The 15756-nt window shown below is 52.0% G+C and overlaps 5 protein-coding genes across 5 annotated transcripts; 2 read left to right on the forward strand and 3 right to left on the reverse strand.

Moving 5' to 3' along the window:
* Positions 1-223: 223 nt before the first annotated feature.
* On the reverse strand, positions 224-2269 carry W97_01598 (uncharacterized protein; the record flags this gene model as incomplete). The annotated part of the gene is made up of 1 exon (XM_007779503.1): positions 224-2269. One exon carries the CDS (start codon positions 2267-2269, stop codon positions 224-226), a length of 2046 nt encoding a protein of 681 aa, XP_007777693.1.
* Positions 2270-3936: 1667 nt separating this feature from the next.
* Positions 3937-5402, reverse strand: W97_01599 (uncharacterized protein; the record flags this gene model as incomplete). The annotated part of the gene is made up of 3 exons (XM_007779504.1): positions 3937-5003; positions 5070-5261; positions 5321-5402. 3 exons carry the CDS (start codon positions 5400-5402, stop codon positions 3937-3939), a joined length of 1341 nt encoding a protein of 446 aa, XP_007777694.1.
* Positions 5403-8513: 3111 nt separating this feature from the next.
* W97_01600 (uncharacterized protein) lies at positions 8514-9071 on the forward strand (the record flags this gene model as incomplete). Its single annotated transcript, XM_007779505.1, has 1 exon — positions 8514-9071. The coding sequence occupies one exon, from the start codon at positions 8514-8516 to the stop codon at positions 9069-9071; it is 558 nt and encodes a 185-aa protein (XP_007777695.1).
* Positions 9072-9874: 803 nt separating this feature from the next.
* On the reverse strand, positions 9875-11828 carry W97_01601 (uncharacterized protein; the record flags this gene model as incomplete). Its single annotated transcript, XM_007779506.1, has 4 exons — positions 9875-10588; positions 10643-11377; positions 11428-11633; positions 11696-11828. The coding sequence occupies 4 exons, from the start codon at positions 11826-11828 to the stop codon at positions 9875-9877; spliced, it is 1788 nt and encodes a 595-aa protein (XP_007777696.1).
* Positions 11829-12393: 565 nt separating this feature from the next.
* W97_01602 (uncharacterized protein) lies at positions 12394-14731 on the forward strand (the record flags this gene model as incomplete). Its single annotated transcript, XM_007779507.1, has 3 exons — positions 12394-12481; positions 12537-14093; positions 14148-14731. 3 exons carry the CDS (start codon positions 12394-12396, stop codon positions 14729-14731), a joined length of 2229 nt encoding a protein of 742 aa, XP_007777697.1.
* Between the last annotated feature and the right edge of the window lie 1025 nt (positions 14732-15756).

Consider the following 15756-nt stretch of genomic DNA (forward strand, 5'->3'; position numbering starts at 1 on the left):
CAGGGACGTACATGTAAGTGAGTGACGAAATGCAAGGGAGTAGGATTGTCATTTTGTCAGACGCCTGCAATTCCATAGACCAAACCACACGATAACAGCGTTTCAATCCCTTTCCCCGCCCTTCCTAACTTCATCGTATTTGCGCATCTGCCAAGTCCATCATTCACAGACGTCTTCGTGAAGAAGGATGATACGAGTAGCTGCGCCCAGTCTGCGACTACACTCAGGAGCCATTCGGTCTAATACTTCTTGGCATCCGGTCCTCACCCGCTCCAGCATCTTCGAACGCCTTGCGCAGTTGCGCCGCCTCAACATCAGTCCTTACGACATAGTCATCGAGCAGCCTTCTCGCGGTCTCGATATCAGGCTCTCGGCTCATGAAGCGACGAGCGCATCTTTTGGCTTCAATGGCAGCGAAGTGAGGGCGCAAAGTATCGTCGTTGAGTGCAGTGCGGATAGCCTCAATTCCTTCCTCCAGGTGGTCTCCGCCGAAGATAAGAACGGCATGGACGTCGGGGGTCGCCAGGACCTTGTGAGCGGCTACGGCGTGCTCGGAAGTGTACGCCCCGGTTACCATCACGGTTGTCTTTCCAACCACTGCAGCCTCGGCCTCACCAATGGGCCAGTTAATCTTGACAGTAATTTCTGAGACGCCGCTCGTAGGGAAGAGCGCACCCTCAGCACCACGCAAGAGAGTCAGTGAGGCGGTGACGCTGTGGCCCTTTGCAAGGTCTCTCATCGAATTGTCGTCGGTGATCACAACCGGGCTGAAGGTCCTAGGCGTGCCTGAAACGCCTGTGACGTAACCGCATACGAAGCGGGACTTGAGGCTGAGATCCTTCGGCACCCGTAATGGCGTGTCGCTGCTGACATTGGTGAGCCTGATGTTGATTCGGACAGGCGCACCAAGTGGCAGTTCTGGCCTCAGCGGCTCGACCTCCAGCCTCACACCGGGCACCTCAACTTCCACGTCTGGCGGCGAGATGATTGGACTAGTTTCCGAAGCCGCACCGAATGGAACTCCGCCCGGCCGTACGAAGATATCGGACCAATGGCGCAGGCGGCGGAGGTCTATATCCGCAAAGTTCCATCTGATGTTATCAGGGAACTTCGGAGGTGTCACCTCTCCTGCTCCCGCGATCAAGTTACTAGTGTCCATGAAATATTGATTGTTGAGATTGTGCAGGAGACCGAACGCATGGCCAAGCTCGTGAACCGCTGAGCGGAAGTAAGGAGCCGCTTCGCCTCCCCAACGTTTACCGTTGACACGACCCCAGCCGCTTGGAGGAATCATCCAGTGCGACGAGAGACCAGCGCCCTCACGGGCAACCTTGTTGGAATCTGTCCCACCTGTGTCGTACATAACTCCGCGTTCCGTGAAGTCAAGAAGATGCACGGCCAACAGGTGGTAACGCCATTCGATGTCGAGGTTGCTACTGTTCCTCCACTGCAACATGCTTGCGTGCAGTTCTCCGTTGGACCAACCCGCACCACTAGGATTAGTGACGTTGGTCTGGCTGAGAATCTCCGTCAGGTCCCAGCCCATCTTGATGCCGACGGTGCGCCAAGCCTCGCCAGCGCCGTTACCAGTTGGACGTTCGGAACCCTGGACAGTATCAATCTCGATCGACGCTTTGCGGTAATACCACGAGACCCAGCCCATCTTGAGCCGGCCGACAATAACACCGAGGTTGTTTCTAAGGTTGCCCTCGAGGTAATCGCCCGCCGAGGGATATGCCGCCGGAGCAGTTATCCAGGTCATTGTAGCGCTGAAGGGGCCCTCATTAACCCATGACCCGTTACGGTTGGCCGGGGTCGGCAGGATGTATCGCCAGCGCTGGAATCCGAGCTCGAACGAGTTCCCAGGAGTGCTATGCTCGAGGATCCTGGTGATGCTAAGGTAGTAGCGGTATCTGTTGAGCGGCTGAATGGGAATCCCATGAGCAGGGTTCGGTCCAGGCCCAAGGGTTGACGTACCTCCTGGCAGAATAACAATCTGCCGTTGATAGAGGTCGCCGCTGGCCGTCCTACCTCCGGCACTGACCTCGACGCGAATGGTACCATCATAACTGACCAGAGGCGTACCGGTGGGCCTGAAGTTGACAAGCCAACAGCCTCGGCGAACAGACCTCGCGACGGCTGGGGGCGCATGTGAGATTATGACAGGGCTGGGTGGAATGTCCGGAATTTCCGACTCCAAGGCGTCGGGAAACTCCGCTTGGTCGAAAACACCAACTGGAGGCAGAAGTGGAGGTAGTTCAGGAGCCATGTCGGACGCTATCTGCTACAGCCTGATCAAACGATCTGAGTGGGATCAAGAGCGTTACAAACAATCCAAGTGATGACTCAATCGTAATGGTGGAGAGAGAGAAGACGAAGAAAGGGTGAGAGGGAGCATGCTTTTATGTTTCCTCACCTTGTACCAAGCTTTTTGTACTTGAAGCATTACGAAGGGCATGGCGAGCAGACCTGAGCTGGGACACACCGCGATCGCACGATGCTTGCTGACAGTAAGCATTGAAACACTGGGCATACTTGTATTCTAGTGCACGATGTCGCACTGAATATTGGTGCATCAAGGTAATTGCGCCGCATACACTACATCCGAGTCTAGCCTCCAGATAACTCTTCACGAACTCCATGCGGTTTCGTAGGCAATACAGCGCATTCTATCAGCGGAAACCCGCGGGCCAGCCGCTTCCCCTTGCTCTTTCATTCCAGAGCTGAAAGGCCTCTTCCAGACTATATCCAGCAAGCTGGTTGCTAAAGTCAGCTCTAGCCCACCATTCAATTAAAGCAAAATCGGTAGAGTTCATTTCACTTACGTAACAGAAGTCATGATTCGAAGCGGCATAAGACGGGCTAAACCTGAGCCTTCCATCCGTCCCGCCATCTGTCTCAGATGTCTCACCGGTCACGAAAGAGGTACGGCTGGGCTTTGCAAGCTGCTGCTGTAGCTCAGGCGTGTCTACCTGGGAGTACCTGTATCAGCTTGGACTTATCATACGCTGTACGGGCTCGGGTCTGGCCACAAGATTGAGGCTCCGGTGCCATAAACCGTATGTGAAGATCGAAACGAAATGGAGCTTCAAGCGCGCTGCATTCTGCAGATTTGAGCTAGCAACCAAAACGTGCTGCTACTTCTAAGTACCCTGTTGTAGCTCCTCTGCACGTAGCACTTAAACGGGGTAGTCACAATAAGCATGTGCTGTGGGATGAATAAGCCCTAGTTTAGCTCCCGCTACCCTCCCGTTTGTGTGGATCCGCATTCGTTGATCTCCCATCCGCTGGCACCTGACAGCCTTGCAGCCACGATGAGTAGTTCGCCCAAATAACATGGTTTACATCGCCAAGACAACTCCCTTTGGTCAACGATTCGGACGCAATATAAAGTCCCCGTATTACCCTTGTTTGAGGAAATGTCACGAGGCAGCATGGGCTCTCCACGTATGCAATCACGATGGTTGTACTGTGAGGTTTCTCACATCTCGGCTTTGCTCCGTCAAACTTTGCCTTACTGTCCCTTCCGGTGTGGACATTTCCGGTGAAACATCTTACACATCATCTTCCAGCATTCCGGCTGATGCCGTGCTGTCTCAAGCGCCCCAGCTTGTTTACTGTCTCGAATCCAATGTTGCGTAGCGCGAGAAGGTACGTGGGGCACAGGAGGGTCCGCCCTGGGTGTTTTGATCTTAAGACGTCAATCCAAGGGTGAAGTACCAAACGGACCGGCAATGCTCCCGCAGCATCCGTTGAAGTAACTAGATATTCTCCCACTATGAGCCATTATGAATGCTATGATCGCTTAAAGAAAAGAATCTTGGAATTATATCATTACATATAGTCCAGCCTTTTCAGCTCATCAAATTTGGCACTTTCGACTTGATCCAACAAAGACGTATCCCTCCACCAACTACCTTAGTTTCCTGCAAGTGATTAATCATCCTCGTCAGCCTTTCTAATTCTTCCCTTGTAGTCTTTTTCGACTTTGTTTAGTTCTGCCTCCAGTAGCCCCTTCTGTGGATCCCTGTGTAGCAGCCAACCTTGGGATTCGGGGTTTTCGCCAGTCAACAGTTTGCACTCATAGGGCTTGGCGTCTTTAGCTCCAGGATCCTCGTTCTTCCCGAACTTGCGATGAGCGATTGAAGCATGGATCTGCTCATTCGTAGTCCATTTCTCTGACAGCGGTTCCCGATCTCTCAAGGTAACTATGTCGGTAAGGTGATGCGTCCAGTAGAACCAGCCATTCTTCTCATTTTCGTCCGTGGATCCGAGACTTGTACCCCATTGTATAGGCTGGGGCGGGTTGCCGGCGACGCAGTAAGAACGGTCGAAGCCTAAGTATCCAGTTTTCTCGCACTCGCCGATCATCCAAGCAAGAGGAATATCCGAGAGGCGAGGATTTGACACCCCTCCACCAACGTCGGAATGTCTGCCGCTGAACCAGACTTGTTTTATGGTCTGTGTGCCGTGTTTCGAGACTTTCCAGAGTGTTGGCGAGTATGCCTTCCGCCGCTCGTCCAGCGCCAGTGCGTGGAAACCGAAAGGGATCTGCCGCGAGAGCTTTTTGTTCTCGAACTCAACGTCTTCACCACCATAACCGAAGAACTTCCCCACTGCCGGCTTATGGAATTCGACTGTATCCCATACGCCGACAATTCGAACCGCAGCTTTGACGGAATCCGGATCATGATACCAATCCTCCTTCACTCCGTCAACCTTAAGAGTTGTGCTATCGTCCTCTTCGCTGGTATCCTCGTCGCTAGTATCCTCTTTGCTGCCGCTGAGACGCAGCTTGTGGTATGCCTCGTACACCTTCGTAAAGGCGTCCATTCCGCGTTTTTTGAGCAATCCAGCTTTTGTGACCATGCCTGCGATAGCGCGGGCGGTATAAGCACCGCGACTGTACCCAAAGAAGTAGATCTCATCCCCTGGGTCATAGTTGTGCGCTAGAAAGCCGTAGGCGGCACGAACATTCGCTGCAACGCCAGCTCCGGTTGCGCCTTGTGTGTGTTAATATCATCAGAACTGCTCATCGCATGATAGGGTCAGAAACATGCCTCCGAGACGTTTGTCTAGCCACGAGTTCGTCCCTACGCCCTTCTGATAGTAGACAATTTGCTCTACTTGCTCCTCTTCCTCCTTGTCTGTTATCTTATTCTTAGTCGTAACTGTAGTCCACGGGCTGATAGCGCGGCCGAAGCGAGTTACATTCGTGGGATATTGTGTATGATCATTGGCCGTGGAGTCTTGGCCTGTCCCTACAGGGCGATGCGGTTCAATATAAGCTTTGGTATTGGGAAGAACGGGAAAGATTTACCATCGCAGAGGACTATGAGCCGTTTCCGAAAGTGTGAGACTGGCCCCTCGGACGGTTTCCTCAGCAGTGGTTTTGACGACATGCTTCTCATTATTCTGGAGAAAACAAGCGAGGCCTATTTTGGTGCTTTGATTTCCGATTGCAAGCCCTTTAAGTCCTCTCGCGGAATAAGACGCTTGAAGACGCATGAGAGTTTAAGGATATTCGGAGGCTCATATAGGTGAATCAATAAGGCACAAGGCTGGAGTAAGCCGCACGTAAAACCGGTTTGCCTTCTCAGCCACATGATCGTTTGCGGAATTATGCGTTCTTACTTGCATTAGCCAGCTTACAAGGCGGTTGCCCAAAGGTTGTGAAGTCATTTGCGGCCTCCTCTCAGCTTGCCTTGGCGATAGTCTGTGAGGATCGACAAACACGAGATGCAAGACTCATGGAATGATACCAGGCAACGTGTGGGACACTCTTCGCAGGTCGCCTTACTGAGACGTGACCCACGACTTCTGCAACATTAGGGCATATTCGCAGCGCGGCTTGGTGGGGTATCTCAAGCCACGGTCTTATGGTCAAATCCTTATTCGGACGGCTTACTGGTAGGGGGCGGAGGTATTCAGCGCGGGTTAAGCCGAAGATCTTATATGGGGAAGGCTCAGAAGGGTGAGCTCGTTGCTTATTTCGTCAAAAATCCTTAAGACACACTACTGCTGGTTTCAAAATGTGCGGCCGTTCGGCGATCACGAACGTCAACCCTTCCCCCCTCAATTGTTAAAGACTAAAACCACGTTTGAAAAACAATTTGATACTTGGAATATAACTTAATACTTTTAAAAGATTCGGCATAGCTATGGCTATTATACTAATATTCATCTTAATATATTTTAAGAGATACGTGGTAGAAAAGCCTTAAGTATTCTAAAACTATATATATAGATAGCGAGGCGTGAGAGCTTTTAAAGAAAACCAAGTGCACTATAAAATCGCATAGTTTAATAACTAAGAAGAGTAGCAGCGCTATATAGCTAATAATCTATTAACTATTAGGTAGCTATAGCTATGCTAAATTTTCTAATAGTATTAAGATATATTCTAAGCGTTAAATTATTATGTGAATATAGTTTTGGTGTTTGACAATCGAGGGGGGGGGGGATGAAGTTCATCCAAACGGCCGCACAATTTGAAACCAGCAGTACCCTTGACGCTTGGCTCGCCCGTGACCAGCTGTACCTAATCTACCAAGCCGCGACCTCGTATTAGCTCACCAAGCCGCGCTGCGAATACGGCCTGTTGCCTGATACTAGCGTTCATATAGCACCCTGCCGCCTTCGATGCCTTGCAGAGCGGGGCTGATCTGGTAACATCATGTTAAGTGCGTTTTGGTTTGGAACATGATTTTCAACATGATATTGACATGACGATGAAATCATGTCAAAAGCCAACGAGAATCGTTTTACTTGACAACATGCTGTTACCAAAATAGCCCCGCGCCCGTATGTACCGCTGTAAGCTTATTCCTATGGGAACAGATGATGGTTGGCTCGAGTTTATCTTTCAGCCAACGAGAGAAGCACAATGCTGCCTAGACACTGCTGCAGACTAGTCACCGGAGGTGGCACGACGCTGTAAGTGCTTCAGCTTCCAAGCCTTGCCTGCCATATTTGGTTGCCAGCGTGCAGATACTGTAACATGGGAGTAATATCCACATTTTGGCGGGCTGGCCGTGTATTTGCCTTCCTAACCGTGGCTCCAAGTTCTCTCCTTGAGCCGGGATTGGACCGGATTTTAAGTTTTTAGCTGACCACATGCAACGCTCTGATCTTCAAGTGATAATCTTTTTTGAGCTGCAAGAGACATCAGATACTCGAAGAGAACACACGGCCTGTTTGAGGCGAAGGAGACGTCAGCAGAAGTGAAAAAGGCTGCAATCAACCTTCGGTTGGAGAAAGAATCTCCCGCCCCTTTCGTGTCCGTTGCCTGGCGAATGCTTAACATCCTTGAGTGCCGCTTTCTCGCGCCCCTTGTTTCAGCCCTTTCTATCTCTTCTTGTACTTTACCGTCCCTCTCAGAGCTTGCAAATGTTTACAATTGTTCGTTTGCAGTTCATCCAGCTCCATCTAATAGGGTTGTTATACGAGTCCACCAGTTCCTGTCTGTGCAATGCAGTCCTGTTGTATTCCCCGTCACTATGCGGCAATGTTCTCTTGATACCTTGTTCACTGCTCCAGACAGGCGGTTAGGAGGATCTCATTGGGAACCGCTTATGACAAAAGCTCAAAGGTGACGTAAGCTGAGTTGGTAAAGGTCGATCCTGTTGTCCTGCGCCGAATTCAGAAGCAGATGCGCTCCTCGCAGATGAAATAGGTAGCATCGAAAATGCGTAACGTATTCATGAATCCGGGAAATGGGGATCCTCGTTGGCGAGGTAATTGTTAGCTTGTTGCGCTTTCTAAAACGCTGGGACTTCTACTTAAGATTCTAGATACCATAGAAAGCTGAACCGTGCGACAATAACCAATCAATTCGTGTTCTGTGGAGTTGAACATCAACTTCTTCACGGTAGCCCTACTAGCCCGAAGACTAGTAGTTGGGATGGAAGATCTGACTGCGAGTAACAAACTCCGTAAGGCCAAGGGAAGCTGGCAGCGGAGCGTTCTTCACTGATGTATACCATCCTTATTGCGGACCCCGATATGTATTTCATTGGGCCAACCGGTGCCGAACGTCTTCTGCTTTGGGTTAGCAGGTAAGTCTGTGTGAAGTACCGTTGCAATCCAGGTGCTCGGGCGTCGACGCGGTTCACGAGGGTCGGCGGTGTTGACAACAGAGTGAATAACATTTCCTTGTGACCGGTCGTAGACCAATTCGTCCGCATCGCTGTTGCCGCTATCAACTCTACCTACCTTCAGCACCACAAGTCGCAGGAGCTAATTTCCCCTTGACGCGCAGGAAAGCCTTACACGCAAGCAATTCGGCTCGTCTTGAAGAAACTAAGACGGAGTCACTTACGAAGGCTCAAGGTCAGTTGCGGGATAGTTACGAGCCCCCCCTTGCTTTCGTCGCTTCGCGCCGTGGACCGACAACATCTAGGTACCTTTCCCATACAACTACCTGGAAACCTCCAGCCCTTATCACCGCAGATCTTCGTATCTCGGAACTTTCAACATGCTAACCTCCGGCTCCAGCTCCTCATCGGACGACCATGTCTCTGCTGGGGATACCGCAGGAGCTCTTGAACACGATCACAAAGGATCTCGATTACGCGTCGATCACCCTCCTTCGGTGGACATGCAAATCTCTCTACCACAAAGTCGACGTGGCCAACAACACCGGAGCTAGGGAGCGGCCGCGGGACGGAAAGATCTACAACATGTACGACTTGATCCAGCTAGAGCTGTGGCCTTGCTACGATCCGAACTGGCATGGAGGTCATGGCCCCAAGCACTCGGTCGACTCATTTGCCTGTTCTAGCTGCCTCAAAATCCGACCGGCGCGCCACTTCTCAAATGCCATGGTGAGGGGCCGTCGAGGCAAGGAGTCCCAGAATCCCGCGAAACTTCGACGCTTCTGCATTGCTTGTGGCGTCAAGACTCGCCAGTATCGGCCAGGGATGAAGTTGCGTTACGGACGCTCAAATGGATGCGAAGGTGGATGTGCGTTGGTCTGTCCCAAGTGTCACTGGTTCAAGACTGTGTCAAGCGAAGCCGAGATGTTGACAAAGTCATGCGGTGATTGTTCAGCTGGGGACGATCTCCAGTGATGAAGAGAGTTCGATTTCGAACTACTGAAACCGTTTCAGGTAAAGACAATATCGCATCGCGTTTCCATCAACCGGATGACGATGTAGGGCGCTGAGATGTCTGAAGGAAATTGCACGAACACGAACAATCAACTGACGCAATACTGGTTCGCCGGAACCCTATCACACGTAACGAGCACCTCCAAGTATCACAATATCCCACTTCGTAGAGATCCGAGACAGGTCGTTGGGAAAGCGCCTCATTCCAATCATACTGGCGTTCGATAATGGACTTCTGCTTCGGCTCTTCAATAATGTTCCTGGACAACTCGGTGGTACTACAGGCTAGCACATGTATGACATCAGCATGGAGAGAATTCAGGAGGCCAGGGAATGCCTGTTCTGCAGGATGAATCCCAGGCTTCTCAAATTCCTATTATGCCTCCCGTTTATGGATTTGAAAATTGTGATCGGTCCAAATGATGCCTTCCAAGTCCCGGATGTAGTGCCATTTCTTACAAATCTTCCTTAGGACATCTTGCTCTTATCCAGAATAGTTACATGAAGTCTTAGCTGGAGTCTGGTCATACCTCTACGTCGGTTCATGCGGCGACTAGAACGAAAGCGAATAAGAGATGGATCAGAAAGACTACGCCCTGACATTGCAAAGACGCTAAGTGGACGGCACCGTGCGAAAAGCTCTGTATATATATACAGGCGACTGGCAGTTGAATGCGGCTGCACTGACATGGCTACAGAATCAACTGAGGGTCAAGCAGATACGCACCAAATCTAGGGCTGAAGTCCCCCAAGGACGTCGAGGTCTACACCGATATCGACACCGAGTTCGAGTCTGATTCTCCATCTACGAACGGCGATTCTCGCTTCGTCGGTCGTTGTTTTGTGTACCATCCATGGTCAATCAGTTCAGCCTTCTGCACCCATTGCCCATCGCCGTCCGGCACGATAACGGGCGTTCGTATCACTCTTATTTCCCTTCCTCTCGCCCACATCACTGACTTGAGCCCCAAGAACCAAATCAGTCCCCACAGCAAGGCCGAGATGCCTACGGACGGAACGATGAACCACTTCACATGGCCGGCGGCGGAAGCAAACGGCGAATCAGCTGGCGGTTTGACAAAGGAGACGACGGCGAGGAAAGCCAAGGTCGCGAAGTAGATCACAACGTGAACAGGTCCTGTCCATGGCTTGAAGTTCGCTTTCGATGACCATTTTATGCGCCGGTTAAACTTGAGGTATAGCAGCCCGCCCGAAACGACCATGGGCACTAAGATTCTGACGACGTAGCTGTAGAGCTCGACCAGGACCGACCACGATGTCGCCGGCGGAAGCATTGCCGTAGCAGCAACAAGGATTATGGACATGGCCCAGTGCAGTCCCAGGGCGGCCATCGGAGTCTGCTCCAGGTGACTGTCGCCGGTACCGACTGCGGGTTTCGGCCTCCATCTTGCCTTCAGCCACGCATACGGGGTGGTGCGGCTAGTTGCGAAGAAGAGCGAGAAGGGAAGGATACCCTCCTGTGGATGTCTGTCAGCCTTCCCTCTGTTGAATCCATGGAGACGAGGCCATACCTTTGCTATCTCTTGCTTGACCCTGGATGCAGTGAAAGTCATCACCACAACGTTGCCGAAAATTGAGAAGGCTACCAAGCCCGCCAAAGCCTGCTGCGCCATCTTGTTTCCGAACGTGCGGCCGAAGAACAGAGTCGCCATAGCAGTTTCCGGGCTGTTGAGCTGCACGTCCTTGGGCACAGCCATGAAGTATGCAACGTTCACAAGCATGAAAAGCGTAGCGCCTACAGCCAATGCGAACAGAGTGGACTTCGGAAAGATCTTCCTCGGCGTACGTACTTCGCTGAGCACGTAAAACGGCTGTTGGAATCCGGAATACGAGTACAACACGTACATAAACGCGTCCGCATAGTCTGTGACTCCACGTTTCCTGCTGCTGAAAGAAATGTCCGGATTGAAGTTCTCTGTGGCCGGCGGGCTTCCTCCTAGTCGGTTACCTCCAGCGTTGATGAAGCCCAATACGATGATCGAGATCAGGATAAGGACTTTCACTATGGCGAAAGCGTTGTTGACTAGGATGCCACCTCTGCGAGAGCAGACGTGTAGTAAGACTGCGGCTGTAAGAACGGTGAGCGCAATTGCGATGATGGTACCTCTATCCTGCGGACGGTCGGCGGCCTGCATCGCAAAGGATCCGATGGCAATCGAGTTGCCGGAGAGATTGCCCAGTATGATGTATGGTATCCCATACATGCACGTGATCAAGTAGTGGGGCTTGCTGAAGAGGAATTCGAGCTGTTAAGACGTCAGAATCATTGTTCAGGCACTGTACCACGCTTTCTTACGTAGTTCTTCTCTCCTCCACTTCGCGGCACGCTTTTCTTCTCATTGCTTCCCGGTATGTTTCGAAAAGGAACGGAAAGACCGAGTTCCAGCCAGATCAATAGACCACAGAGGTGTACAACGGCGCCGAAGGCCCATAGGAGCAAGGCGCCGCCGATACTACCAGTACCGCTCAAGACTTTCGCCGGAGCAACAAATATACCAGATCCTGTAGTACTGAATCAGTTATGGCTTGCAACAGGGCAATCTTACGCAGCACACCTATCGTACGGTTCAAAAATAGGCACACAATCGTGAAAGGTCCCAGCAGTTGTTTCTGAGTGGGTGCACGATCAACGCGCTGGTGATGCTCGTCCAGGTCTCTGAGAACCTCATCAAATTCAGCTTGATCAAAGGTCGCCATTTCGATCAGCTAGAGCTTCCTGAGCAGAGATCAGACGCCCGGCTGGCATAGTTTTGTATCCGAAGTTCATCTTCGCGAGGTTTACAGCCTTGCCGACTCCCTCCTCTCTGCCTAGTCCGCCTTGTCCGCCTTGTGACCTTGGAATAGCTCCTCATGCTGGGCAGAGGGGTCAACACTGCCTCAAACCACTAGCAAACTGATAGTGCACCGAATGGAGACAAGAGGAGGCTCTGCAGAACCGAAACGGGACTCAATCGACAGCCAGTACCTCGCAAAACACGCCCCACGATAACGTGGCAGCTTGGCGGCAAGGCTGAAAGCGCGATTTTCCCAAGGCTCCTCACAACGAGCTGCTAGCGAGCTCTGCCGGCTTGCATTAGCCTTTTGGCTGCGGCTTGAACTCGTATCCGATTGTGAGGCGTGCGTCTCCGCCCCCGTAGCCGTGCGGGCGGTGACCGTTCGAGCTGGTGGGGGCTCAGCTCTGCGGTCACACCTGCTGGACTGCAGCTTGAAAGTGTCCTCCTTCGCACTTCGACAGGCAGGCAGGACAGATGGTGCTTTCACCATGTCGCTGTCCGCAGCAGACATAGTGAAGGGAATTGAGGTTTGCAAGTGGATCTACGAGAACTGCTTCGAACGCGTGGGGCGCGCTGGTCAGTGCATCACGTGCTTACCAAAGAGAGGCGGCTGGCTGATGATGACTTCCAGATACACGATACCTGCAGTTCGGCAAAGACGTGTCGAAGCTACAGCCGGCCTTGAGGAGGCTTGAGGCAGCGTTTGGGACCGCTCTTCAACTACGCGACACTCGAGATCGTGAACTCCTGAGGCGAGAAGCTAAGGAGCTTATCGGCGACTTCAATGCCACGCTCAAAGAATGTCGCGAGATCCTGGAGAACAACAGGGGTATCGTGAAAGATGGAGCGGGCTTTGTGCAGAACGTGATGTGGGGCCAGTCGACGCAGAAGAAGGTGGACGAGCAGCGGACCCGGATACAGTTTCACATACAAAAGATTGAGTTCTTTATGGAGTCAGTCAGACTGGAGCAGAGCAACGCGCGAGATGGGGATATACAAGAGATCCTGGCTCACACAAGGGAACTCCGAGGACTGTCTCTCAACACGTCTCTTGAGCCTATTCCTGAGTGGCTCGGATCTCGATTCCGCGAGGCTCTGCAGGTTAACCCGCCCGTATCCTATACAAATATCGAAAACTTCCCCCTTGAGCATGGTTATGAGGCCCTCTACCTACACTACAAGCAAAGCACGGTCATCAGCCTCCCGACCGGCGACCAAACCATGGAGCAGTATCTTGACCTACTCAAGGCTCATTGGATCGTCGAGACTCTGAAGCGCGGCGCGCCCTACAAAGCACTCCGTCCGGGATCGTACTATCTACGGACCATCGCACGACTTGAGCGACTGATTTCGGATCAATACGCACGCCCCGGCCTCACCACATTCGGCGAAGAAGATTTGAGCAAGCTCAATGAGTCCTCGTTCCTCATTTGGCCCGCTCAGAAAGCGGCCACGCCTAGACAACTCACAGAACCCAGTGGACTAGAGGAGAAAATCCTAGAGATTTCGCTGCCAGAACTACCCACCGTCCAGAAGGAAGACCTAGTGGTCTTTCAGAGAGGTCCCATGACACTGCGCCTCGCGCGCAACATCGTGCCAGCAGTCGGCCCGCACAGGCAGGAAAGTGAGAAGATCAACACTCATATTGACCGCTTCATACCCCTGTATGCGGTTCCCTCATCGAAGTCTGGCAGTCCACCGCTGGCTATCAAGATCTGTGACGGGAAGGAGACGGGAGGAACGGTTTACGAGCTGAAAAGCGAGGGAGACATCTTCAGTCTCCAAAGAGCAGTGACAGGCTTTGAGGTCGTTTCTGATATGAAGAATGTTGAGTGGTCCTTGAATCGAAAGAAGATGCGGTTCTTGTCGAAGGGACTAGGCAACATCGGTCGAGTGCAAATGTGGTACTGGAAACCGTTGTCAGCCGGCAAATCGCTTCAAGACGGATCTCGTAAACGCCAGGACAGCGGAACCGCTAGTTTGCAGTGTCGCAGCTCGGTCAGTTCGCAAGGTTCCAACAGCACGAATGCCACGGTTGCGAAGGTGGTGAACGGCGAAAACGAGTCCATTTGCACCACAACCCAATCAGACAGTGGTGAGACTGTGGTAGCAGTAAGAACGCAGCCTCAGCCGGTTCTCTTTATCTTCTCGAAGACTGGAGAAGGATACGCACTCCTCCATTTAGAATGTAAGCACGGTCAACCTCAACCAAAGCCAACCTTGACACTAACGTTAAATCCAGTACGTCCCGGACTGGCGATAGGCGGTTCATGCGACTGCAGACACTCGGAAAAGTCTTGCACGCGAGCAGTCATCGAGAACGTTGACTCCAGCACCCCCCGAACGTTTACGGTTAGACGCCTGGCTGTGAGTGAAGCGCAACTCGACCTCTGGGACCTTTCTGTCTTCGGATTACCGGAACATCCGCTCTTCAACCACACCAAACGAGTAGAGCGCTTGGAATGTGACTATCTGAACCTGGATTTTGCAACGGTCGCGGAGCGAAGGAAGTTCAACAGGCACCTCCGACTGCTGCTCAAGCTCCGTGACGAGGCCGAAGAGTCCTTTGATCGCACTATTCGAAGAGCGGCCTTTTTCAGTGACAGGCCGAACCATACGCCGGTCGTGCAACAAGCAGCGAGTGTAACGAATCCGCGAGCGCCGGCGGGTTCTCCGTATTCCGGAAACAGTTCTCAAACCAACCTGAGCAGAGTATCAACTCTACCGCCATCGCACAGGCGCATCTCGATAGCGTCAAACTTCGCCGACTCGTTTCACAGCGCTCTGGATCCAGGGTACGGTACACTATCGTCACCAAGCGCTTGATCATGGAATGTACAACCACGTCTTGTGTTAACGATACTGAAAGCATCCCGATGCCAATGGCTTGCTCGTGTATAGAGGGAGCGTTATCGACGTGTCGGTCGGGGAATCACGTCAGACATGCAATGGCGGAGGCGACTTGATAGTCACGGACGGGATCTGGCAGGCACTCACTACAGCGCCAGACGACTTGTTCAAACTGCTACCGAAATATCAAGTCCGAGGCGCACAAGACAGGCGGACTGGCCAAGGGATACTTTGGGGTTTAAAGGCTACAGCATTGAGCCCTCGAGGCGACATATATCGGATGCAGGAATTAGATGGACATCTCATCAAATACCTCGGGGAGTCGAGGCAGCCGCTGATCAAGCACCTTTACATGCACATCACGTGCAGCCAGGCAAATCAGGCTTTAAGGAACTCTGCAGTTAGAGCAGTTAGACCTCAGCTCATCACTCGGAGGTAACTTATGTAGACGATCATGAACCGGGAGGTGGACGGGACGAAGATAGAATCATCAAAATGATAAAGTTGACTCGCGTGCTCATTCGAAGTGAACTGCGGTCTCAATTCAGCTCCTCTTGGCAAGTTTCATCAAGAACGTCGACAAATACGAGGTGTAAGCTCCCAAGAAGACCAAGACTCTGCGTAAGCTTTCACTATTTGTACCAAGCTTCACCATTTAATGGCACAAGGCAAAGCGACAGGAAATCGAGGAACCAGACAGCGCTGCGTGAACCCCATGGGGAATCCCGAGCTCTGCTGGACAACTAAGCCTGAAAACCCTCGAAAACGAATTCTCCATCCAGAATGTATTGCGTAATGCCAATATCACTCTGATCGTGGCTGTCTCCTTGAACAGGCCGCGTGCAGCAGCCAGCAGTAAGCTGCGCATAGATATAAGCACATGCTCCAATCCATAGATTATCCGGAACCAGCGGAGGGCAGAGATAGCAGTCAGTTGACAGCCTTGCAGACACGATCTGTATCATGACTCTCTCGGGTTTGGAAACAGAGGTTTTGGCTGG

The sequence above is a fragment of the Coniosporium apollinis genome, assembly GCF_000281105.1.
Source record: "Coniosporium apollinis CBS 100218 chromosome Unknown supercont1.5, whole genome shotgun sequence".
Taxonomy (NCBI): domain Eukaryota; kingdom Fungi; phylum Ascomycota; class Dothideomycetes; genus Coniosporium; species Coniosporium apollinis.